At 34.5% G+C, this 26,972-nt stretch overlaps 1 protein-coding gene across 5 annotated transcripts in view; it reads left to right on the forward strand.

Annotated features, from left to right (window-relative positions):
* The window catches only part of ZFR (zinc finger RNA binding protein), a 68,613-nt gene that overhangs the window by 20,001 nt on the left and 21,640 nt on the right, over window positions 1-26,972 (forward strand). For all 5 annotated transcript variants that reach the window (XR_013993611.1, XR_013993612.1, XM_081053215.1 and 2 more), the window contains 11 exons: window positions 1,723-1,941; window positions 8,406-8,653; window positions 11,601-11,792; window positions 12,323-12,614; window positions 14,341-14,534; window positions 16,018-16,137; window positions 16,962-17,107; window positions 20,831-20,993; window positions 21,894-22,099; window positions 22,814-22,964; window positions 24,536-24,677. Coding sequence is in view for 3 of the 5 variants with exons in the window: in XM_081053215.1 (XP_080909341.1) it covers window positions 1,723-1,941; window positions 8,406-8,653; window positions 11,601-11,792; window positions 12,323-12,614; window positions 14,341-14,534; window positions 16,018-16,137; window positions 16,962-17,107; window positions 20,831-20,993; window positions 21,894-22,099; window positions 22,814-22,964; window positions 24,536-24,677 (2,073 nt within the window). In the remaining 2 variants the exon portion in view is untranslated. The remainder of the gene's footprint in view (window positions 1-1,722; window positions 1,942-8,405; window positions 8,654-11,600; window positions 11,793-12,322; window positions 12,615-14,340; window positions 14,535-16,017; window positions 16,138-16,961; window positions 17,108-20,830; window positions 20,994-21,893; window positions 22,100-22,813; window positions 22,965-24,535; window positions 24,678-26,972) is intronic.

The raw sequence follows: 26,972 nt of genomic DNA on the forward strand, positions 1-26,972 counted from the left end.
GTAGAAATGTATTTCATTTCTGGTCTTTAGTTTACAGTTCTCTTCCTGCTGAAATAAGTTGTACAAAAGAAGTTGTGGTGATAGCTTCAGGCCACCTTAAGTGTCTTTTCCCAAAATACCCAGAACATAGGGCTGGCTGCCTTTATGGCAATGGAGACCCTTTGTGGGCCCATATTTTTAAATCATCTTCCTCTGATTTGTAATGACAATTGGTTCTGCAACCAGTCACCAATATTACAGTTGGTTCAAAGGTAGCAAGTGTTTTGTTTACAAACAGTTGTACTTATTTGTAATCTTTAAAAGATGAATTTTTTTATAAAGATTTAATTGAGGACTTTTAAAACAAAGCTCTCTGGGTTTTGAAAAGTAGGCAACTCCTTTATTTTAATTATTTTTGAAGGACCATTGAGAGAGTGAGTAGAACCTTAGGGTAGGAAAGAGTAGGATTGACTTCTAGTACTGACTTTACCACTAATATGGGCCAGTGATTTTTACCTCTTTTTATCTCTGTTCTCTTATTTGTAAATGAGATAGTTGACCCAGATCACACTAGAGTACTTCTAGTTCTAAGATGTGTTCCTTATAAGTGGTTTAAAAGTATTTTGAGTTATAATGACTGACTTTTCTTTTAGTCTCATCTCTAATGATTTTTGAGCAATCTATAGTGAACTTACTGGTTAATTATCAAGGTTAGATTGTGCTTAGATTGAATTATGTAAGAGTCAGCTTGATTTAGTCTGAGTTCATTGCCTATGTAATTTTGTAAGTCACTTAGGTCTTGGACATTATTTCTTCTTTTAAAATTTTGTCCTCATCTGTGTATTGTGTGGGTAAAATTTCATAAAGTTTTATAAACTCTTAAGTGCAATTTTTTAAGCTACCTTTACTTAATTGAGCATAAGATGAGTTCGGCCCCCTGATATTTGGGGCTTTCTTAGGAATTACATTTGTATGCTCTAATGATCATTAATAAGTGATTATTAATTCAGTGATTGATGAAAAGGCTCATAAGATTCTTAAAGTATACATTCGTTTTGAATATGGTCAGAGGCAACAGAAAGACGTTAGCTGTAGCCATTTAAGAACAGCTCTACTCAGGCTATTGATATTTGAAGAATTAAGTCAGTAGCACCTTGTGAGTTGGAATTATATTGAGGTTCACTGTGGATAAATCAATAAAATGTGATGACTAATATATGAATAAGTTCCATATAATGAAACATTGAAATTTTTATGGTGAATTGGAATATATACTTTGAGTTTCTCTCTGCTGCTCCCAATATGAAGCATAACTCTGAAGTAGACTGACTAGCCTAAATACACACAGACACACACACACATTTTCTGAAAATTTCCTTTTTTAATACCTGTTTTAAGTAGTACTGGTATTTCAGTTAGATGTAAGTTTTACAAAGTACCATTTTGGAAATAAGTGGAAAGCATCTGGGATGGGATAATAAATTAATTTATTTAAATGTTATATTTTGCTCAATTAGTACTAAGAATTTTACCCCTTTTGCCAAGAAGAAATTGCTGGCATCAGATTTACAGTTAATGTTTATACCTATGTTTGTAATTTTCCAGGATATTGGGTACAGTAACTATAGGCATGCCTTGGAGATATTGTGATCTGCCTTGGATTTGGTTCCAGACCACCATGATAATGTGAGTGCTATAAATGGTTCATCCTTCTAATTTTCTGATGTCTCTTTCCCCATTTAGCTCCCAAGGCAGGTTATAGCCAAGGTGCAACTCAGTATACACAAGCCCAGCAAACTCGACAAGTGACAGCCATAAAACCAGCCACACCGAGTCCAGCTACTACTACTTTCTCCATTTATCCTGTATCTTCCACCGTACAGCCAGTAGCAGCTGCAGCTACTGTGGTGCCATCCTATACCCAGAGTGCTACTTACAGTACCACGGCAGTTACCTATTCTGGTAAGACTGATACACGGTGTTTAAATGAATAAAGAAATTAGAGACTTGCTAGAAACTACCTTGATTTTACTCCCACTGAAAGAATTGAATTAATTGATAGGCCTTAATACATGTGCATCATGTGACAAATGGATCATAAGTTGCATGGGGTTTTTTGTTGTTTTCTCTTTAAGCCAGAAAATTTTAGTAGAACGTGAAATGCTCTATTGGACATTTGAAAGCTAGTCATCAGTCTTGGACCTAGCATTGCAATAAGATAAAATGAAAGTATTCTACTAGTATTCTGTTTTATTTCTGACTTTTTCAAGTGAATTTGAAAACTCAAGGTTAACAAGGGAATACCACTGACAAATTATATTGTTTTATTTCAGCCCCTGAGGGGCTGTTTCTTCATATTTATTATCAGGAACATGTAATCTGAAAAATATTGGGTAGCATGTTTGTAAACATCCATAAGAGAATGGTTATATAACACATCTCGGAAATACAGAGTAGTTTTATTTTCCTTAAATAATCATACATTTTTCCTGGACAAGTATAATCACTAAAACATTCTTACTGTGTCCAGTGCTTTTGCTAATTTCCAACTGAGGTACCTGCAGTATTCCAGTGATTGAAATCACACTTTACTTTTTTGTAGACACTTGGTCTTGTACTCTATGGTTTGTTGTTGTTTTGCATTTTATGTATTCCTTAATACCTTATCTTGTTCCTTGGAGGATTTAAGGTGACATGAGCAATTTCAATTCTTACCTGTAGCTTGAGTGTTAGAAGCCTAGCTACTGAATTAAAAAAGTATTTTTTAATTTCTCGATTTTTGTTTTTATCTCTTGTCCTATGCCAAATGTTGTGCTGGGTGTTAGGGATACAATGGTGAATTAGGCAGGCACGGAGTATTTGGGAACAAGAGTTCATTGTGGCTGGAATACAGGACAGAGGAGATAAGTATCAGGAGATGAGGATGGAAATGTCAGTGTGAAAAAAGCCTTGCTGTCTGCTGTGTATGTCTTTATCTTGTGGGCAGAAACGATGCCAAGAGATCTTATGAAAAAGGGAAAAATGGGAGCAGATTTGTAAGTTAACTGACAACCACGTGGAAATGAGTTGGAGGTGTTGTTATTCTGTCATTCAGCATTGCCCGGATATAACTTTTCTGCTTCTTTTGATCTGATTAACCAGTTAATAACTGTAATGGAATTATCTCAATGAAATCTGAGTGGACACATTTTCTTAGTGTTCACATTAGCTTCAAAATAATGAGTACAATAGTATCCTTTCCTTATATACTGCTTTATTACATGAATAATACGTCATTATTTTAAAACTAGAAACTGGAGAAAAAAATCATTGGACACCTACCCCTAGACACTAACTGCCATTAACGTTTTAGTGCATGTCTTTGTATACTGTTCTTCTAGGGGGATATCATGGTTTCTTTATAAAAGTGAATTTGTCTTATACATACTACAATGTGTGACCAAAAATTAATGAATGTTTAAATTAAAAAATGTATTACAGTAAAACACACATTGCCATTAATCCCCCTCAAAATACTCTCCCTCTTTTCGAGCACACGTAATCCCATCGTTCTTGCCACTTTCTGAAGCAGTTCTGGAAGTCCTCTTTCATGAATGTCTTTAGTTGTGCTGTTGTGGCTGCCTTGATGTCCTGAATCTATACAAAATGTTTACCTTTCATGAACATTTTGACTTTGGAGAAAAGCCAGAAGTTGCACGGTGCCAGATCCGGTGAATAAGATGGATGAGGGCACACTGTAATGTTTCTATTTGACAGAAGTTGCCATACCAGAAGCCATGTGTGACACAGAGCCTTTCTGTTGTGATCAGAAAATCTGGTGAACGCTGCTGCCGAGTGCCATCCAGTGGAAAAGCAGGGATCTTCAATACGGGAAGCAGTGAGCCGAACCTTAGTGATAGTGTGTGACAAGTTTCAACTTAAGTGCAGTCAGTTGGGTGTGAGCTACGGTTGAGAGGTGTTTTTTTAAAGTGTGCCATAAATCATCCTCCATAATGACAACGTTCCGTGTCACACATCGCTTCTGGTACGGCAATTTCTGTCAAGTAAAAACATTGCAGTGTGTCCTCATCCACCTTATTCACATGATCTGGCACCGTACAACTTCGGGCTTTTCCCTAAAGTCAGAATGGTTCAGGACATCTAGGCAGCCACAACAGCGCAACTAAAGACACTCACGGAAGAGGACTTCCAGAACTGCTTCAGAAAGTGGTAAGAACATAAGAATAAATGTGTCTGAAGCAAGGGGGACTATTTTGAGGGGGGATTAATGGAAATTTGTCTTTTACTGTAATAAGTTTTTTAAAAATTTAGACATTCACCATATTGTTTGATCACACCTTGTATAAACTACTTATTGTGAATGTCCTTTCGTGTCACTAAACATAAGATATATCATTCCTTTGAGTAATATTTTTCTCCAACTTTTTAGTTTAGAAAATTTTAATTCTGCAGAAAAGTTGAAAAAATAGTGCAAATGCCCATATACCATTACCTACATTCACAAGTTATTGACATTTTGTCACATTTACTTTATATCTCCTCTTAAAACATATTTTCTAATGGGTCAGCTATATTTAAAAGTTGCAGATGACATGCTTTTTGCCCAGAATTTTTCAGCATGTATTTCTAAGAATAAGGGCATTCTTTTACATAGCCACAATGCAGATATCTTTAAAAGGAATTGAAGATGGATATTATCTAATAAATTTCTTCACTTTTCCACAGATAACTTTTATGGCTAGGCTTTCTGTGTTTGTGCTTTGTTTTATATTAAAGATCCAGTCAAGGATTATGGATTGTGTTTGGGTGTCATGTATTATGTCAGTTTCTTTTAATGTAGAATAATCCCGTTTTTGTCTTCTGTTTTGTGGCCTTGACATTTTTCAAGAGTTCAAGCCAGTTGTAGAATGTCCCACAATCTGGATTTACCTGATTTCATTATGCTTAGATTCTGGCAGCTTATTAGTTAAATTGTCTAAGAAAACTTTTCCATTTTAGCATACCAGGAGGACATAATAAATGTCAGTTTATTTGTTATCGATGATATCAAGTATAATCACAGTTAAAGTGGTAACTACCAGATTTCTCCCTTGTAAAGGTACCTTTTTCTTTTTGTAACTAACCAAGTAATTTGTGGGCCTGTACCCAGCTACCTTTCACTTTATGGTGTTAGATCCTTTGAAAATCACTTAATTGAATCAAGTTTTACAGTGGTGGTTGCAGAATCCTTTATGTTGATTCTTAGGCATTCTTCTCTAAAAAAGTCCCCACCCTCCCCACCCCATAGTGTTACTATGGGCTCATTCTTTTTTATTCAATGCAGTATAATCCATTACTTCCTTTTTGTCTTTTTGAGGCACACGTTATCCCAAATTTGACCAATGAGATTCTTTTCAAACCAGCTCCTGAGTCTTTTCGTCTTGGCATCATTAGTCTTCAAGCATTTCTCTCCTTTCTGGCACAGTAAGCTATTTCAGATACACTTGGCTAAGTGTCCTCAACTAACAATTAGTCGTTTTACGAAGGAGCCATGGTTTCTTATATGGCAGTGGTATTTAGAAACCTAGATCTATGCTTAGAAATACATGGTTTTTAATGGCTGCATAATATGTTGTTGTCTAGAGGTAACATATTTTAAAGTTCCTGTTTTGAAACATTTAGTTTCATATTAGGGAAAAACTAGAAAGAATACTGGGTAAAATAATTCTTGTATGTAAAGATTTGTATGTTTGCCAATTGTTTTCCTAGGACAAATTCCTATTTTTGGAATTGTTACATTAAAGGGTTACAGTAAAGCCTAGCATTAGTTAAAGAATACGTGATACACGTGTGAAATTGCTATCCAGAGAGACAGTGTGAAATTGCCATCCAGAGAGATCATTTTTAGGGCGTCTGTGTTCTATATCTGCAATTTTATATCAACTACAACTTAGGTTAGCTATTCTTTTTATCTCGTTAAAATGAGTTCTAGAATATTGGTACATACTAAATGGTAACTTGTAGCATGATGGATTTACTAATGAAATGATATGTTTTTGTTTCTGATAATGTAAATTTAAAAATTATATTTTGACTTTTAATTATGTGCCTTACTAATATAATAATTGACAAACATTTTTAATAAAAGTACTTTTGAAGTGAAATTATTTTAGCGTTCAAAAATTGGGCTTTTACTTAAATTAGAGACACAGCCCTGTATTTGTTTTGCCACAGTACTTTTACAAGAAATGTACATTTTGTTGCTAGTAGACATAGGAGATTTAAAGATGTTCTTTAACAGAGTTCCAGAATTGTTAGCTCACCTTTCAGTGCATGCTTAGACATTTTAAAAACTATAAGTAGTAAGCTATAATTAAGCTTGCTAGTTTTATTAGACTACATGTGTGCAAATGGAGGAGCTTATTTATAAAAATTAAGCTTAACCTGGTGATTTTTGCACTTTAAATAACTCAGTGTTTAAGGGACCTCACAATCTCCCAGCCTCAGTTTTCTCATCTGCAAAGTAGTGATACTTGCCTTAAAGATATGTTCTGAGTCTTCCTGTGTCTGGAACACTGCCTCCTGTATTGTGGATTCTCAAAAAAGAAAAAAAAAAACTAAAATTCCTGGTCATCCATTATAGAATGCTGTTGATCTTATTTTACTTTGTTTTCTTGATATATAACTCATGAACTTATATTTAAGTGGCATTTTTATAGATTCTATATGGAACAACTAGTCATTTGGGAAATGTCTATATTTTAAAGATTTCATATAAAACTCGTGGTCCTAACTGTAATGATGTAAATGTAGCTTTATTATTTTTAATTGGACAATTTTATGGTGTTTTAAAGAGCGAAATTTAAACTGGACATGTTTCTGCCTATAAATCTGAAAGCATTTGGCTGTGAGCTTAATTAGGCTCTTTTATCACATTCTTTAGTAATAGGGGACATTGGTAGAATCAACACATTAAACAGTTTAATGATCTATAGAATTTTTCTTTTGACCAATTATATCAATTGTTTTCTGATGGCCTTTTATCTGTTTATTATTGGTATGTTTACCTACTTCCTACTTTTATTTTTAGATGTTTTTTTAATCACACCTTCTGTTTTCGTATCTATAAGAATTTACAAAATTTAATAACCTGCCGTAAAAGTATAGGAATGCTTTTCTTGGAAGTTGCCCAACTACTCTCTCTTCTGAAAATGTCCAGTTTCAGATTCCTGTGATTGTGATTTCCTATGCATCTTAACTCTCACCTTTCCAATTCCGGTTTTCTTTTCTCTGTGCAGGTATATTGGAGTCAGTGGGTCATTAGTGTTTACTTTTCAGTATAGCGGCCTGCATTTGTCAGATGAAAACGTTCAGCTTTTCTTAAGCAGTTCTTTCTGTGCTATCCTGGTAATTAGGAATCTCTTTTGAACCTTACATGACTCTGCCCACTCATTTCCACTTGAGGGAAAAATAGAAACTTATTGGAATACGAAAAATACGGAGTCCATGAAATTTCCAGAGATCTTAGTTTAGAATGGGTACATTTCCCAGTTTTCAGGTAGATTTAGAAATAAAATCAGCAATTTTGTCAAATTTTAAACTACAGATTTCTAAATCTATAAATCACTGAACATAAAAAAAAGTACAAATTATGTCAGCAACTACTAGCTTAATGTGCTTGTTCATTAGAGACTATAAACAATAGAAATGGATGGAATCCATACATGTAATTAGAAAATAAAGTGTTTTTTCACCTTTTGGAAGATGAAACCCAATGTATTTGGTTCTTAATTCCAAAATCTTTTATCTGTTTTCCTGTAAATTCATCTGAACCTCAATTCCATATCACAGACTTCTACTAAGCTTTATTCACCGGGCCACTCTAAACCAGCTTCTATCAGCTCCTTACTTTTTTCAGATGCACAACCCATGAGTCAGTTGCTGGAATTCAAAATGTTGGTGTCATCTTTGTGTGTTTTCCTCTTCTTTCATATCTTTTATCTTCCTGGCCACCAGGCATGTGAAATCTTAACTTTCATGAGTTTATTTTTTTTCCCACCTAATATCCTAGTTCAGACCCTTCCTCAAATCCAACACCTCCCAAATTACATTCAGAGGAATTCTGTTTGGGGAAATATTAACAGTTTCTGTAGCCACATAATACTCTATCACATCCCTCCAACCGAACTATAAACTTCTTGAAGACAAGGATCAAATCGTACACTTTTTTATACCTGCATAACACTTGGCATGTGTTGAGTAAATACTTGTTGCTTGACTTATATAAAAGGAAGATGTTTTTTAGGTTTTCTGAGATATACAATATTTGTAAAGATGCACATGTAAACCTACTTTCATGAGTAGAATTTATTGAATTTAAATTCATAACATTTAACCTGGCCTTTTATAGTTATGTAACGTAATCTTTGTTTGATTTTCTTTGTAAGGTACATCTTATTCAGGTTATGAAGCAGCAGTGTATTCAGCTGCATCCTCCTATTACCAACAGCAGCAGCAGCAACAGAAGCAGGCGGCGGCGGCGGCTGCTGCTGCTGCTGCAACAGCTGCCTGGACAGGGACCACCTTTACTAAAAAAGCACCATTCCAAAATAAACAACTGAAACCAAAACAGCCTCCCAAACCACCCCAGATTCACTATTGTGATGTTTGTAAGATCAGCTGTGCTGGACCACAGGTATTTATGTTGTATGTTTTACCATGAGTCTTCAGTGGTTATTTTTGGTAGTTAAATATGGTTGGTATTCTCTTGTGCCTACAAAGAAGGTTAACATTTTCCTTTCTGTTAGCTTTTAGCTGACGCATACATATTTTGCTAAATGGCTAGTTTTAAAAGTATTTGTATTGAGACATAAGAACTATTGCAAAACGGTAAAAATGATTGAATATAAATGAAAAATGAATAAATTGAACCTTTTTCAGGAAGGATACTTTGCTTTTTAATTAATACTTTAATTTAGCTTAAACGTTTTATATTTACATTATTTGGGATTTGGAGGAAGGATTGAATTTTTATGTATTTTTTAATACCTTCAATTTGCTTTGTAGAGCCTTTCCACAAAATTCTTCAACTTAAGACACTTGGTTAATTGATTTCTTTAGCTCTTATTCAAGGTCCATTTCGAGTATATGAATAGAATTTTACAGCCAAAAAAGGATGACCATAGAGATAATTCAGTTTATATACTTGGGTTAAAGATGGGATGACTTTGTCAAATGTATTATTTTTTGGAGCGTATAAATAGTTGAAGAAAACTGTTTTTCTGGAATTTAAAAATCCTTAAAATAAGGCCTTTTAATCTATAATTTTCAGGATAACATTTCTAATGAGACTGACTTTTGTATTAATATGTGCTTTATAGAATATTACTTATTTCTATATAATCTCCTTCATGAGGGACTAGGAATATGAGGAACAAGGAAGGTGTAGAAAAGTGTCTCTTAAAAAATATCAACTAATGAAGCATGTAGAACCTTTATTCTTTTTTGTTTGTTTTGCTTTTTGTGGTTGCTACACCTTAAAATATGTGATTGAGGCATGAATCTGTTTATAAAATCTGATGAGTTCACTCCCATCCCAACTTTAATAGTTTTCTTTAAGATTGTCTAGTTTTTATATAAAAATTTGAGAAGCAGTCTGGCAGATAAAGGGCATATTATTTGAAAAGACCAGATTTTGATTCTCTAGTAGTTTCTTCTAGTTATATCGGTCTCCTATCATTGCCCCATCCATCTGTGTACATTTTTTTAATTTACTAGATAAGTTCTGTCTACTTTTTAATACTGAATTTTAGGGGTGTTTTCAGTTATCAGCATTACCTGAATTATATCAAATTAGGGAATATTTTAATATATGCGGCTAGTTATATAAAACCTTTTGTCTCCATAATTTGGTGTGATAGGAAATGGTTTTGTTGTGATTACATGGTTGGAGGAGAGGCGGCAGGTGGGGAATATTTATAATGATGGGATTAAACATGAAAAGGAAAAAACATGTTGGTCTTAGTATTTGAGGAGTGTATCCTACTCTATTATAGCTATTTGGAGGGGATGAGGCTATGAGTGACAAATGTAAGCCTAAGAGATGTATTAACCATGTCGTACTTATATCGAAGGATAGAACATTGGTCTCAGGAGATAGGTTAACAACAGCATTTAGAATGAGTGTTTGTAAGGCTTACCAGTTATTTGAGGGTGTCTAGATGGTTACACAAAAACAGGCCAGGGTACTTCTGCAAGTCAGAGGCAGTGCTTTAAGGGGTTAATGAGCCTTAGAGAAACACAGTGAGATTGTGTGATAGAGTGTAGGTGTGGACATAGGTGGCAGAGTACTTTGGTTCAGATTTAAGGGGCCGGGGCCATGGTTCCAATCTTGGCTCTGCCATCAACTGTGTCCTTGGATAAGTCAGAGACCTGAACTTCTTTGGGCTTTTGTTTCCTTACTTCTATAATAGGGACTTGTCCTAAATAATTCAGACTTAAACTGCTTCATGGAGCCGCTTCAGGCTGCCACTGGTAATGAGAGAAAAATAAAAAGGCTGGATCTTAGGTCTCCCTCTTTTATTTCAAAAATAGAACAATTTTCTTTACTTGTGCATAATATTTATAGAAAGGATTCTCTTGTTTAAAAATTAGAAAATCATTATTTTGGGTAATCTCTAAAGTTCCACCCAGCTCTGAAATTCTATGATGAATATACAATTTTAGCCTAGTTATATGTCTGTCTTAAAAACAATTTAAAAAATAAAACATGAATGAGACTATTTAGCCCCACTCAAGAAAAAACAAACTACCCAACAGTCCATATTAACTTCTCATTTTAATAAATCTTCCTTCTTCAATTTTCTGCATTCGAAACAATTTTTAATATATTATCTCAGTATTTTGTTGGCTAGTATTAAAATAAAATAATAAGAATTTTCCTTGAAGTTATATACAATTTTGGCTGTGGTATTTTAAATAGGCATTTGTTAGGTAGCAAAAATTCTATGTGAATGTGAATTCCAAGTCAGAAAAGTCAGTTTTGCGGTGGCCCATTAGTTCAGTTGGTTAGAGGATGGTGCTAATAACACCAAAGGTTGCATGTTTGATCCCTGCATGGGCCACTGTGAGCTGTGCCCTCCTTAGAGAGAGAGAGAGAGAGGGAGGACAGAGAGAGGTTAGTTTTCTAAATAAACACCTGTTTGTGAAGAGTCTTGTTACCATAGAGTAACTTTATTCCTTCCCATGATGATGCAGATACATTTTCCCTCCTCATCTTGTTCGTATAGTTAAGTAATTTCACGGAGTGAGATCGCTGTCTGTTCTCTATCCAACATTATACATAAGCAGTAAAAAATGCAAATTCTTGAAATTGAAAGAGGTTACCTTATGTTGATATTATGGCTATGTGTGAAAGTGCTTTGTAAATCAAAGTGTTAGACAAATGTATTGGTAAACAAGGTATAAAGAACCACACATGTATCACGTATGTAGGGAATCCACACGCTTTTTTGTTCAGTTGGTTATAAAATTGTTTAGTGCTCATTTTTAAATGAGCATTAGAGATTTGAGAGTTGAATACTTTTCAAATGATGTAGATAGAAAATTAGTAAAACAACATTTATATTTTTTGTTTGAAACAGACTTACAAAGAACATTTAGAAGGACAGAAACATAAAAAAAAAGAAGCTGCACTGAAAGCCTCACAAAATACCAGCAGCAGCAACAACTCTACCCGTGGGACTCAAAATCAGCTACGTTGTGAGCTCTGCGATGTGTCTTGTACAGGAGCAGATGCGTATGCTGCCCACATTCGTGGTGCTAAGCATCAGAAAGTAGGTGTTTTTCCCCACGCACCCTATGTCTTATTCTGTTTTCTTTTACTTTTTCAATTGGGGTGGGGAGTGTTGAGTAACACTGACTCCAAAACTTAAAACTTTGAGTGCACTGTAAGCCTTGTTTATATGCTAATATACATAAAGGTGACTTCAAATAGTCATTGCTTAAAGAGGGAACGACTGATGACCTTTCTTTGAATTGAACTAGATCATTTATTCCACCAATTGGAAATTTGTTGTATGATTAGTTTCTTCCTTTTGTCATGCTTAAGTCTAGGTTGCTATGCATGTGGCCAAGACATTTCATGTTTCTGCCTTAATTTCCTCACCCGGTAGTAGATGCAATATGTATCCATATCTGCTTCACAGAAATTATTTTGAAAGTAATGAGTTTTGTGTATGAAATCTATATGACAAAAAATACAACAAAGGAAAATAATTCAGATTTTTGTTTTATAATGTCTCTTAGACAGAATTAAAAATCTACACTGAATTTCCTGACAAATAAATGTGCTTTTATTTTGTAGGTGGTTAAATTACACACAAAACTTGGTAAACCCATTCCTTCAACGGAACCAAACGTTGTTAGCCAAGCTACTTCTTCAACAGCTGTGTCTGCTTCAAAACCAACTGCCTCTCCTTCAAGCATTGCAGCAAGCAATTGTACTGTGAATACTTCATCAATTGCAACTTCTTCAGTGAAAGGTCTTACAACTACAGGAAACTCGTCTCTTAATAGTACATCCAACACTAAAGTGTCAGCAGTGCCTACAAACATGGCTGCCAAGAAGACATCTACACCCAAAATAAACTTTGTTGGCAAGTACTGAAGCTTCTCTGTATTCCTCCTACTTCATCAAAGTGACGTTTCTCTTCTGGTCCAGGACTAACTCTTCAGCTTATGCTCTTGTTCCATCTTTTCCCTTCTTCTCTGGGACCTCGTTGAATCACATACCTGTATTTTGTTCTTGAATTTTTCGTCCTCTAATGGTTTCTTTGTCTTCCCTTCAGCCATGCAGGTATACCTTTTTCTGTTTGTAGTCTTAAATTTAAAAAGACATTTCCCCATTGTGATTATCTTCTCAAGCTGCTAGCCTAACGCTTATTTTCTCTACTTCTATACTTCCTATCCAGTTCTCAGTTTGTTACAGTATTTCTACTATACCCTTTTCTGAAACTGCTTTCAGGAGTCATAAAAGACCTAATTGCCAAATCCAGTGGCCAGTTTTCAGTTTCATTCTATTGACACCTCTAACATTTGACTCGGTTGACTCTTATACCTTAAAGCTTACGATACGTCTCTATCTCTCTATTATCTGTCCACCCACCCCTTTCTCAGGTATCTCTATTGGTTCTCCTGCCTTCATGTTCATAAAATGGTAGTGTTCCTAAGGTTTTGATTCTGTTCTCGTCTTTATTCAGCCAGTATTCATGAGTGGTCTCTTCCATTCCAGTGTGTGCAGTGACTTTAAAATCTTGTGGGCAAACTCAAAATCCCCATCTGAGTTCTAGAACCATAGTTTGGTATTCCCTGGTACACTTGTGTACCTAGTCATTTCTATCGCAATATTTCTACCCCCCCCAAAAAAATTTCTTCATAGCTACTGCCTTGTTTTTAGGCCTTCAAAGTCTCTTCTTCAGAGCTTTCTCTTGTTGCATCCAGTCTTCCCAACACTTATCAAAGTCATTTTTGTAAAAATATGTATCAAGTTGTCTTAGTCTCATTAAAATTTTTTCAGTGACCTTCCGCTTGCATATAGGAAGAAACTCTTTATGTTCCTTAATTATATCACGCAAGGCCTTTGGCTGCCCGATCGTTGCTTCATGTCATCGCTTACCTAAGTAGTAATTCATTCTGAATTACTGAGGCTTCCTGGAATTTTACTGTACTCTTAACTCCCATTTTGTTGTGCTGTTTTGTACTTGCCATTCTTTCTGTCTAGACATCATTCTCTTCTTTCTGCCTGGCCAGTTCATAGTTGTTACTCTTCTTTCAAAGCTCAGCTCAAGTGTCACACCCTTGGTAGAGCCTTTCCTAATTGGATCAGGTTAAATGGTAGTGGCTCCTTTCCTTTACATTCCCACAATACTCTACTCATACTTATTACGGCACTTATCACATTGTATTATAATTACTTGTGTTTCTCCTTAATTGTTGGCGCCTCTCAATCAGCTACACTCAGAATGTAGTAACACTGTCCAGTTCCTTGGCAAAGAACTAGGGATACAAGCATGATTTAGACTTAGACCCTATCTTTTCAGGTACTTGCTGTTCACTTTTAGGTACTTGATCTTATGAGAGCCATGTGGAGACAGGGAGGATTGTTGGGTGGTAGAGAGGGAAAAATTCAGACACGATATTAATAGGATAAAATAGCCAAGTGCTCTCTGTGGTTCTTCACATTTCTGATCTACTGTATGTTAAGCAGGAGTTTGACTGTTGGTAGAAAACATATGAACTTTATCTGCCGTTTTTGTTGCATTAGGTTATATATTTATACAAAAAGAAAGTTAAAATTACTGTTATTCTTTTATGCTTTTCTAGGTGGTAATAAACTTCAATCAACAGGAAATAAAACAGAAGACTTAAAAGGAACTGAATGTGTTAAAAGCACTCCTGTCACGTCTGTACAGATTCCAGAAGTAAAGCCAGACACAGTGTCAGAACCGGTTACACCTGCATCTCTTGCTGCTTTGCAGAGTGACGTGCAGCCAGTGGGCCACGATTATGTGGAAGAGGTATTGATTTAATAATACCTTCGCTTTAAAGTTAGATAGAAGGAAGAAATGTGTCAGTTTGCTGTAAGCAATGCTTTACATGTAAAATGAAATTGTGTTCAGTTATATTTTAGATTTAGTTTACTTATGAAGGAATATCTAAGAGATCGTTTTAAGGGCTTTTTAAAAGCTGCCCTTTAAGCTTGCCTAAGCTTGCCTTTTTTTGTTAACTTACCTCTTTCCCTGCTAACACTATCACTGTGGTGTACAGTAACTTTCCATTTCTATGATAGTCATTCTTGTAATGTATCTTTCAACTATCCTGAACGTGAAACGTAAAAAAATTGTGAGCAGCAAACATTTTGACAAAGAGAGCCAATATTTCTCTTTTTGAACAATCAGTTTCATGTGTAAAATGAAGGTTTCTCATTTAAAAGATCCTGTTTATGTCTTTCAAGCTGATTAGAAAACTATTCCTGTTTTATGTGTAACGTGAACTCAGTAAATGGAGGAGTGGGGGAGCACCAGAGTCTTGATATAAATATTTGCTGTTAGAAAGACTAACAATGATACAGCACTACTTTTTACCCTTATTGTAGAACATACAAGTTCTCTGAACTTCGGTGTCCACATCTGTAAAATTTGGATATTCCCTAACAAAGTTGTGAAGAGTAGATGAAATAAAGTACCTAGCACAGTACCTAGCATATAGTAGATACTTGGTAAATATGTGTCCTTCATCCTTTTCTGCATCAGGTTATGCTGAGTTCTTTGTTTATGAAATGGAAAATTGGGTTATGTAGTTTATAAGTGTTCACATACAATTTTAATTTAAAACTGTAGTTCTTAAAAGAGTAAGATTTGGTTATCTAAAAAAAATGTATTCAGCCAGAACACCTTAGTCTCCAATGACATTGGTTAATTAGCTAATCATAGACTTCAGATACTTGTGTTTAGAATCAGTCCTTAAAGCTTACACAGACAATTTGAACTTGGTGTCCATCATAGACTTAATAACATTCTAGTCTACTTGTCTTCCTAACTGACATTGTACAGTCAGAAAAAATTGACATTGGTTTTCCATAAAGTTACATGTATAAAATTTTGAACTTTGTAGAAATTTTTGTACCAAAATAATGCTTTTAGTCCTCTTTATCTCCAGCAACACTACCTGGTATTCTGTAACTGTCTATTAGAGAATTTAAGGTATCCAATTGCATTTAAATGTTTACATATAGATAAAAATATTAAAGTTAATTGCAAAAGCAAATACATGGTAATACACCTTGCATGCAAGAGTTAAAACTTCTAACATTTAGTTTGTTTCTATAGATTAGCCTTTTAAAAAAGTGTATACTTTGCCTCTTTTTCTCACTTCAAATTGTGATTTTTCAGAACATTTCTTTATCAGAGAATCTGGGAGGGTATAGGAATGAAATCTTCAACTGGAACATTCCTATTATGATTCTTTGATTTTTCTCCTTACCCCCCCCCCCACACCAAGGTACGAAATGATGAAGGAAAAGTAATTCGATTCCATTGTAAATTATGCGAGTGCAGCTTTAATGATCCCAATGCTAAGGAGATGCACTTAAAAGGACGAAGACACAGACTTCAATATAAAGTGAGTTAAAAACTTCAACTATCTTCTTTTTAAAACAGTTTGGAACATTCTAGATGCAAAACAAAACATCTAAACATAACTCATCCAGTCCATGAACTCCCACTGTAAAATTAGCATATCCTGCCTCATTTAGATTCAGATGTTTGGTTTCTACTGATTAGTTTGTTATACTTAGATAAGAATATAACCATATTCCATCATTTTCAGTGCTGTAACAATGCTTGGATCAAGTATAATCACGTAAAGAAGTGTCAGGTCTCCATTCACCCTACTTTATCTTGGTAGAATTCCCACGAAAATGAATTTTGAGATGAGGATTTCTTCATTGAAAACACTTAGTTACATTGTGTGTCAAGTTTTTGATTAGTCTTGATTAATGCACCAGATTCATGTTTTCTATTGTAAACACAGGTCATAAAAACTAGTCTGTTAAAGGCAATACTTTTCTATGAAAAGAAACTTTTAACCCCCACACACAGACATTTTGAGTCATCTATTTACCAAAAAATGAAGGAAAATTAAATATCCATTGGTCCCCTAAAGATCTTTTCTGTTGTCCAGTCTTAATATGTACTTTTTACGCACTAAGTATGCAGTTTGAAATTTGGACAATTAAGAATTTTTTGAGGTGGGAGGAAAAAAGAGTATTAGTGTATTCTGAATCTTTCCTCTGGTTCAACTTATATACTGACTGCACTCTTACATGATAATGAAATTTGCAACTAAAAGCCTATGATAAAAGAAAATTTGGGATTTTATGATTTTAAAAATGTAGATTGTTGGTAGGGACACTAGTTTTTTAAATATCTTGTCTATGTAAACAGAAAAAAGTCAATCCAGACTTGCAAGTGGAAGTAAAGCCCAGTATTCGCGCAAGAAAAATTCAAGAGGAGAAAATGAGGAAACAAATGCAGAAAGAGGAGTATTGGCGAAGACGAGAAGAAGAAGAACGCTGGAGAATGGAAATGAGGTAATATCTTTAACTTTTAGTAGCATGATAATAAATGGTTCAGCCTTTCTAAAAAACTTAGCTATCCTGAGTATGTGACTACCATTCAAAGCAATCCAGATTTATTTAGTGTACTTTTAATTTTCACTTTTCAGGAATTTTCTTGGTCTAGAAAAGAAATTCATTAAATTAAGTTCTTAGCTATTCCAGTATTTGACCATGGCCTTGGTATTAGGAATTATGTGGCTAAATGGTATATGTATTAAATATATGAAGAAATAGTTTAATATTATAAATAAATGCCTCAGTTTAAAACATGTAATGTAGAACATTTGGTTACATGATAAAAATATCCTGAGTATAAGATTTGGTAGATTGTAGACATTTTAGTGTGTTTTTTAAAAAGAAACTTACGTAGGCTATAGGGAAGCAAAAATGAGAAAACATCTTCCAGAAGTATGTTCAGTGTTAGTGATATAACTGACATATCTTCAACTGGTACAATTCACATACATTCAGAGTTGTGGAACCATCACCACAATTTTAGAACATTTTCATTACCCCTAAAAGAAACCACGAAACCATTAACAGTCACTGCCTATTTTCCCCACAACCTCTCCCTCTACCCCAGGCAACCACTAATATACTTTCTGTCTCTGTAGATTTACCTATTCTGGAGATTTCATTTAAATGAAATCATACAATATGTGGAATCAGACAGTTTGTGTCTGGCTACTTTCACTTAGCATAATGTTTTCAAGGTTCATGCATGTTACTGTATTTATCAGTACTTCATTCCTTTTTATGGCGGAACAGTATTCATTATATGGATGTACCACATTTTGTTCGTTCATTAATTGATGGACATTTGTTGTTTTCACTTGGGGGATATCATGAACACTGCTGCTGTGAGTATTTATGTACCAGTTTTAAAATATAATTTCAAAACTATGAACAGAAGGACAATGTACACGTTTTACAATCCACTTTTTTCATTTACATAATCAACTTTTAAAAAAATTAGGCAAGTAAATTTTTTTTCATGGCAGCAGAGTATTCTCTTGTGCCAAGGTAAGATATTCTTTATAATCAGTTCCATATTGTCTGTTATTTAGGTTGTTTCCAGTATTTTCCTACTATAATAACATTGGCCATTCTTGAGTCTATATTACTGCATAAATCATGATTAGTCGCTAATAGTGAAATCAAGGAATGGAAATGTTTCATTCAAAAATACCCATACTTCAGCCTACTGGATACTATAACTCAGTGGTTCTTAAAACTTTTTGGTGTGGGGGCAGCCAGATGGCTCAGTTGGTTAGAGTGCGAGCTCTCACCAACAAGGAGGCCGGTTCAATTCCCACATGGGATGGTGGGCTGTGTCCCCTGCAACTAAGACTGAAAGCAGTGACTGGACTTGGAGCTGAGCTGCGCCCTCCACAACTAGATTGAAGGACAACGACTTGGAGCTGATGGGCCCTGGAGAAACACACTGTTCCCCAATATTCCCCAATGAAATAAAATTTAAATTAAAAAAAAAAACACTTTTTTTTTGTGGTGTCAAGACCCTTCATACTCAATAATTGGAAGACTTCAAAGACTTCCAATAATTGGAAGACTTACGTGGGTTATAGCTGTCAAGATTTACTGTATTAGAAATTAAAACTGAGAAGTTTAAGTATTTATGAATTCATTTTAAAATGTCATTTTAACTGTTAAAATATAGTTAAATATCATTTAATAATTAGAATATTGAAGTATTACATATATTTAATAAATATATGTGAAAATTAACTATAAAATAACTGATAAGAATGACGTTTCATATTTTTGCAAATCTCTTTATCTGGCTTAAGAGAAGGCAGCATAATTCTCATATCTGCTTTTGTGTTCAATATGTTACGATACCACATTTGCCTCTGGATAACTCCATTGTACACTCATAAAAGAATGAGAGTGAAAAAGGCAAATAATGTATTAATATTATGAATGTAATTTTGATGTTATGGACTTCCTGAAGGGGTTTGGGGAAACACCTGAGGTTCCTGGACCATACTTTGAGAACCACTGCTATAACTTATTAATATCCCTGCCAATGAGAGAGTGAAATGTGGAAGCCATTTTTGTTTTAATTTGAATTGTTTTATGACTGGCAAATTGAATTTTTGTTTCATGTTTGACTGCTTACATTTCTTCTGTGGTAAATTGCCTGTTCATTTTCTTACTTACCTGTCATTGATTCATACAGATACTTCTTATATGTTGTAGTTAATAAGCCATTATTGACCTGTTACTTTTAAATAGTTTTTGCTGTTATTTATGTATCAATTTTTAAAAATGTATTTAAGCCTATTAGTCACGTTCTTTGTGAAGTTTCTGCCTTTGTAATTAATGCATTGGAAATTCATCTCTATACCTAAGCTCTGCAGTTATTTTCTCCTTCACTGATATATCATATACTTATTAAGTACCTACCAGGTGTCAGGAAGTATTAGGCAATGAGTGTGAATTGGTAAACAGTGGATAAAGGTCCCTGCCCTTAATTTAACTTAAACACATTTAATAATAACAGTAAACTATTGGAAAGGAGAAAGAAGATGGTTTTCAAGAGTCTTCAAGCTGTTTTTGTTCATTTTCTCTCAAGGCCTAAATAACGTAGAAGAATGGTTCTGTACTTCTCTTGAGTTGGATGACCTAAAAGGCACTGCTTGTTCCCAACCTGAGAAAATTGGTAGTTTCCACAGTGCTACGTCTTGTTTTGTATTAAATAGATTTGTTTAGAAAAACCTTGTTGCTACAGAAATTTACTTTAGAGATATGATTTCCCTTGGGAGTTACAGGTGTCCTACTTTGAAGCTGAAAGAGTGGAACTGAAAGAATATGAGATGATGAAAAGAAGTTAAAGTGTGAAAATGTTGACCGTTAAAGCAGAGTACGCACTAGCTGCCCACAGTCCAAGTTCAGCCCATGGGTGTTTTATTTGGTATACATGGTATTTTTTAAGCTGATCCAAGATTTAAAGGCCAACATTAAAGAGATTTTAAAAAATTAAAATCCTGAGGACCTTGGAATTACAACCTGTATTATCTTAATGGCAATGATTAATAGAAGCTGAGTTACAACTGTTGTCTCTAGCCAGAACTTGTACTTTCTACTTTACCATCGTCTCCATCACCCTTAGTATAGTTTTCCAAGAATGAGACAAAATGTGAGTTGCCATTTATCACTGTCTTGCATTGTTGTTCCTCATACTGGAGAAAAGTCTTTGTCTCTGCTTATATCATAAATGGGGAAATTAAAGGTAGTCCTAAAAGGTTCTCATTACGGAAAAAATAGGAGAGAACACATTTTTTTGGAGACACGAAGAAATTCCTTAATGTGTACTTTGGGTCATACTTGTACACCAACATACATTATTTGTCTGGCCACTTTAGGTAGTAGGTGTTAATCTCTTCCTTAAAAGTGGTTGGAAGGAACTCTCAGATTTCAGATGCTTATTCTTTCAACTGTGACCTCAGACTATGACATTTTGTTTTGCTTTCCTCTTTGTAGTCACACCTTCTCTTTTCACTTGCATTCATTTGCTTCTAGATGAAAGCAAATAAGGGAAATCAGGTACAGTAGGGGGAAAGCAACATGTCAAGCTGATTTGGGGCCTTTTTTGAAAAATTTTTATGTCATTATTGATTAAGTTCTTGGGTTGTATTTTTCTTATAGGCTTCTAATGTCATTGTGTGTTTTCAGACGTTACGAAGAGGACATGTACTGGAGAAGAATGGAGGAAGAACAGCATCACTGGGATGATCGTCGCCGAATGCCTGATGGTGGCTATCCTCATGGGCCCCCGGGTCCGTTAGGCCTTCTGGGAGTCCGACCAGGCATGCCTCCTCAGCCACAGGGGCCTGCAGTGAGTGTCCAGTTTGTTTATGTGGGGGCAAAACTGGAAGACTGGTTCAGTATTAGAGGGACTGTTTACTGAACTGAGGGACTGTTTAACAGTTTGAGGGACTAATCCTTAGACTTTTGTAATCTCGATATAACTTTTTCATCTGATTTTGAATTTTTCCTCCTTTTAATATAGGTTCTTAGCTCCTGTCTTCGTGTATACCATGTTTCCCCGAAAATACGACCTAGCCCATAGTTATTTTTCCATTATTAGTGGTTCAGAATCTTTTTTCCTTCTTCAAATTGTGACCATCTAAAACCTACTACTAGTGAGTTGAGTAGAGGATACGGGTAGTAGCACCACAGCTGGTGAATTAGGAAAACTGTAGGAAAGATCTGCATCTTAGAGTTTGTGTTCTGTAGCAGCTGGGTGAAAGAAGAGACACCAGGGCTGTGAGGAACATGTTATAGAAGTTCAGACTATGGAAAACGAGAATTTGGTTGGTTGGTTGGTTGGTTTTCTAGAGAGCACTTAGAAAATCGCATTCCTCCTTTCTCAGTTGTCTTAACACAGAACAGGCATCTTCAAAACATTATATTAAAAAGCAAAAAAAGTTTCAGAATGACTGGTTTTTATAGTTGAATAAAAAATATTTTCGTAACTTTTGATGGTGTGTATTACAACTGTACATGTTTTGAGGCAATGTATATATACATACATACTTTTGGTGGTCTAAGTTTCCAGTTTGCATTTTTGTTTTTACTGAAATGGAATAAAGGAGAAGATAGTTTTAAAGGGACACTTTCCATAATTGACTTTGTTATTGAAAAGATACAACAAAAATATGTATAGTTAAAAAAAAATAGTTTATTTTTGCTCAGGAAACTTTTGTTTTAATGACGTACTTTTTTTTTTCTCTAGCCCTTACGTCGTCCTGACTCATCTGATGACCGTTACGTAATGACAAAACATGCAACTATTTATCCAACTGAAGAGGAATTACAGGCAGTTCAGAAGATTGTTTCTATTACTGAACGTGCTTTAAAACTTGTTTCAGACAGTTTGTCTGAACATGAGAAGAGTAAGAGCAAAGAGGGAGATGATAAGAAAGAGGGAGGTAAAGACAGGTGTGTTTTCAGGGTTATCTACTTTGTATGTTTTTGCTTTGCCTTACATGGACTTCTTACACTTCAAGTAAAAGTTACAAAGAGTGAAGACTCTGGTGTTAGTCTACATGTCTTATGCTTGTGCTAGATACTTAATGTATTCAACTGCATTATTTAAATTTATATAAAACTGTTTTGAGTCTGTTTTCAAAGCTGCTTTTGTAGTCTTCTAATTGATTTCAGCTGATACTCAGTTTTTATTTATTTGTTAAATCTGTCTGACATTCAGTCTTTGTTGTAGCGACTTTTTCTCTTAATGTATTGACCATGAAAGATAAAGTCCAAGCGTCAGTAGCATCTTTCAGTAGCATCTTGCTATTGGTGTATGTGTTCAGTAGCATCATATCAAGTTTTACATTATGATCTATAACATTTCATGCTCCCTTTATTTGGAATCATTTTTGTATTATATTAGAAGTGACTCATTTTAATTTGTAAAGTGTGACACATAAACGTTAATATTTGCTTTTCAGTTGTCCCTGTGAGAACTTAGCTCTTGATTGATTGATTTATCCATATTTCTTATCTAAATGAAGGATACTTCTAAATATATTGAATGTTTTTATACTCTCGTTGACAAAAAAATTAATAGTATGAAAGTAATTTACTATTATGTTTAGAGATTATCTTGATTCTGGTTGAGAAATGTCATAATTTGATTTGCTTTTACTGCAGAGCTTTAAAAGGAGTTTTGCGAGTGGGAGTATTGGCAAAAGGATTACTTCTCCGAGGGGATAGAAATGTCAACCTTGTTTTGCTGTGTTCAGAGAAACCTTCAAAGACATTATTAAGCCGTATTGCAGAAAACCTACCCAAACAACTTGCTGTAAGTATTATGGAAATGTTCATTTTCACCGCTTGTCTGGTTCAAAAGTTTCTGGCAGAACTAACTGTGCTGAAGCCTAAACCTAAGCCAACCTTTAAAATTTTGGCTTGACTTTCCATATTGAGTTTTTTTCCTTGATTGTGCAAATTGGTAGAACTATTTTCTACTTTATCTTTTAGATTTTATAGTGCTTATATTTGACATGAAGCCATCTTGCTAATTTGTTTCAAAATGTAAAATTGCATGTCCTCTTCCTGTTACTTTTCCGAGATTTGAATCATCAGAGGGAAGGCAGTTCAGAACAGAAAGTGATTTTTTTTAAACAAAGCCCATGTATAGCAAGTTTTAAAATTTTAAATTTCATGAACCTTTTGCGTATTTAGTTGAATACGTTTTTAAGAAAGTGTAGTTAATGAAATAGAGTCTTGCTGATTCAAATTTCCCATTTGATTGTGATTATTTTCAGTTTTCTACATGTTATAATGGTAAGAATTAACTTCTCCAGTGTCCAATTAGCAAATCATGGTAATGCACAGTTAATAGAATATCCTCTTTCAGTCCTGCAAAAGCAGTTTTTTTCAAGTTTAAATTTTAAAACGTTTTATATATTAGCTTTTCAGAATCTCAAACTGAAATTTAAAATAAAGATTCCTTGAACAATTTAATGTATAAAACTCATTTCAAAACCTTGTTATTTATTTAGGTATTCTATTCTAAATCTAGGAATAGACATTTCACCGGGAATGAGTATTCTACAGCACTGAGTTAGAATAAATAGCAGCTGACCACAGCAGAGCGACTGTAACAAAAGGGCTGGTGAAGCACACTATTGAACTCAATTAAGCTCTGGCAACTCTGACACTCACTGTTGTTTGCTTTGTATTACCATTGTTCCAGATAGGAAGTTTCTTAACTGTGGATGAGTCTTTTTACCAGCCAGCAGGAGCCAGCAGAATTGGCATCGTGTGTCTACTTCCTACCCTCTGTTGGTGCTGCTAGGGTAATGAGGAGGGAGAAAAGTTTTGAGGACTTTGAAAGAATTGTATAATTTATAAGGAGCATCTTGATCCTAGTTGTGGTACTTAGTACAACTACATAGCAGGAACTATTATATCCTAACTAATTAACGGTTAAACAATTAAGCTAACAGCAGAATGCTCTTTTCAAATCAGTACATACTGGATTATACAAGTGGATAAGTAAGAGAAATAGAATTAATTCTTTATCATCTTAGTTAACGTTTATATAGTACTTACTATGTATGTACCAAGCACTGTTTTGATTGCTTTATATAGTTGATTCACTTAATCCTGCAACAATCCAATAGTTTAGATAGAATTGCTTTCCCCATTTTACAGAAACAGATGTAGGGGAGTTCAAAGAATTCTAAAAAGAAGTTGGAGCCAGAGTTTAATAATAATTGCATTTATTGCAAGGCTTCTCAGAGGAAGTATATGATCTAGTCCTTATAAAATGGTTGGGGTAGTGAAAAAACGAAAGAGCCATAATGAAACTGCTTTGTCTGATAATGTAAAAGGTCCAAGTAATTTCTTGTACTCTTCATTACATAGGTTATAAGTCCTGAGAAGTATGACATAAAATGTGCTGTGTCTGAAGCGGCAATAATTTTGAATTCATGTGTGGAACCCAAAATGCAAGTCACTATCACCCTGACATCTCCAATTATTCGAGAAGAGAACATGAGGGAAGGAGGTTGGAAAGCCATTAAACATTCTACTTTTCTATTAACTTTTTTTTTCATTTACCTACTCTTTAAGATGGCATTAAGCCCTAGAAGGCAACATGCTGGCATTACATAAGAATTTGGTGGATTTGACTTATATAGCAACCAGTTTTGCTTAAGATCATTTCCCAGAAAGTAAATGCTCTTTTTAGTAGTGGACTTTGATTATAAAACACTCATGGTATTACTGATTTTCTTGATTTTTTTTCTTTTCTTGCTAACCTCAGATTTCTGGAAAAAAAAAAAAAGTTCAAAATTCTTACTGGCATAGTCGACACATGAAAAAATTAAATGTTGCTAGTAAGGGGCCACAAATTTAATTTATATTAAGAAGTTCTTGTCTTACAAAAAAGGCAAGAGTTGCAGAAATAAAATTGGTTAAATACTCATGAGTTATACTTTAAGAGGCATTGTTATATATGTAATCATGCATGGATTTGGCTTGTCCTATGGTAAATATTTCTAGTTCTCTGAGGTTGCTCTTTGGTTTGGAGCGCTTTCATAAATACAGACTATCCTAATGCATGTATTTGGGCATTTGAGCCCAATGTGATAATAGAGATACTGAAAAATAAATGGTGTAGAGGTAGTGAGTTATAGTACAATTCAGGGTTTTTAAACTTCTTTACAATTGTAGAATATGAAATCCTGCTGGTGCCAGCAATGTTGCTTTAGGGACTATTCTGTAACATTTTCAAAGCTTCAAAAGCTTATAAGCCAAAAAGCATGGTCAGTGTCTGCCATATATTGGTTCTGTTGTTTTATGGGTCAGATAAAATTTACTTTGTTTCCTTTCATGTTGTTTTGTACATCTTAACTTGTTGATTATGGAGTTATATAATATTTCTTTGTGATATAGATAAAGAAGAAAAGAATACTATATATTGAATATTAAAATTTGTTTAAAATAGCATCAGTAGGCTCTCAGTTACTGTCACTTTAAATTTGTTTGCTTACATCAATGCAATCTTTTAAGGCACTGGGCTTTCTACAACCCAGGAAAAGAACATTTTATCAAAAATGTGGTCATTGGGAGACATGTCTAATTTTGCATACTTTGTATACCATATCAGGTCTTTATGTTGTATAAGCTTTTCATCTTAAAAATAAATGGGTTGTGGGTAAAGGGTCTTTTATATGAACACTAGTTTCCACTTAAGGTCTGATGATGGATATTGCTGGAAAAACAGCTCTTGAGTCAATCTGGTCAATTTATATGCAGCATATTGACTTTAGGATTCGAAAAAAAAATCTTCTGATATATATTATTAATAAAAAGTTGCTATACTTAAGATGAAATTATACTTGTATGAGCATTTAACTTTATTTCAGAGCACATTTTGTCCAATTATATTTAGGCTTAGTTTAATTTGTGCAGTATCAAGTCATTTTTTTTTATGTTGCAAAAGTTAATTGTATCATATTTTAGTAGAGTGTTTGATAACCTATCCCTTCTAAAGGAAACAAAATTATATTTTTGTCTGACCCAGACTTGATTTAGAATTACTGTTCTGAATTTCATAAATATTATGGTGAGAGAAATGATCAGTCCAAAATTGAAAGATTTTACTTCAAGACACTGAGCTGAAAAGTTGGATGTGCAAAAAGTGTAGAAACATTGATAAGAGTGTACTTTGCTGCAGATGACTGCAGTAAACCATGTCTTTAGCTTCATTATGAAGATTGCTTCTTTCTTGCTGCAGAATAATGGTATGTATTCTCTCTCACTGCAGCTCCCAATGCTCTGTGTCTTAAAATCATTTAAAGCCTATAGCTTGCTTTGGGGAGTTAGTACAGGGGATAAGGAAGGCTTTGCCGGAAGAGCAATTGTAAATTACAAGACTTGTGACTTTGCGTAGTGTGGTAGCCTCTTCAGTGCTTCATGTTCCTATTTAATACCAAACATGATTTTAAGGAAGTGATTAAATTGCCCAAATAACTGTTAAACACATGATAGATCTATTTTATGGTACTGTGTTTGACAGTTAAATATTAAGTAAACATTTAATTGACTTGAAGCTTGAAATGTTCAAAATGCTCTAACCCTTGCTACAGAGTGTTTTCTGCAGCAAGTCAAGTATTATGTGTGTTTTTTTCCACCTGTAGCTTATCAGGCCCGGTCCAAAGCCTTCTAGCAGAGGGGATTGATTCCTGTCAGGGGTTGCTGCCAAGACATCGGAAGGATTTTTGACCAAGGTTTTCAAAAGCTCAGTGTCACACCTGCCATTTGATTAAGAAAGGATTTTGGATGCAAAGCCTGGCAT

Source organism: Rhinolophus hipposideros, assembly GCF_964194185.1.
Source record: "Rhinolophus hipposideros genome assembly, chromosome: 7".
Lineage (NCBI taxonomy): Eukaryota > Metazoa > Chordata > Mammalia > Chiroptera > Rhinolophidae > Rhinolophus > Rhinolophus hipposideros.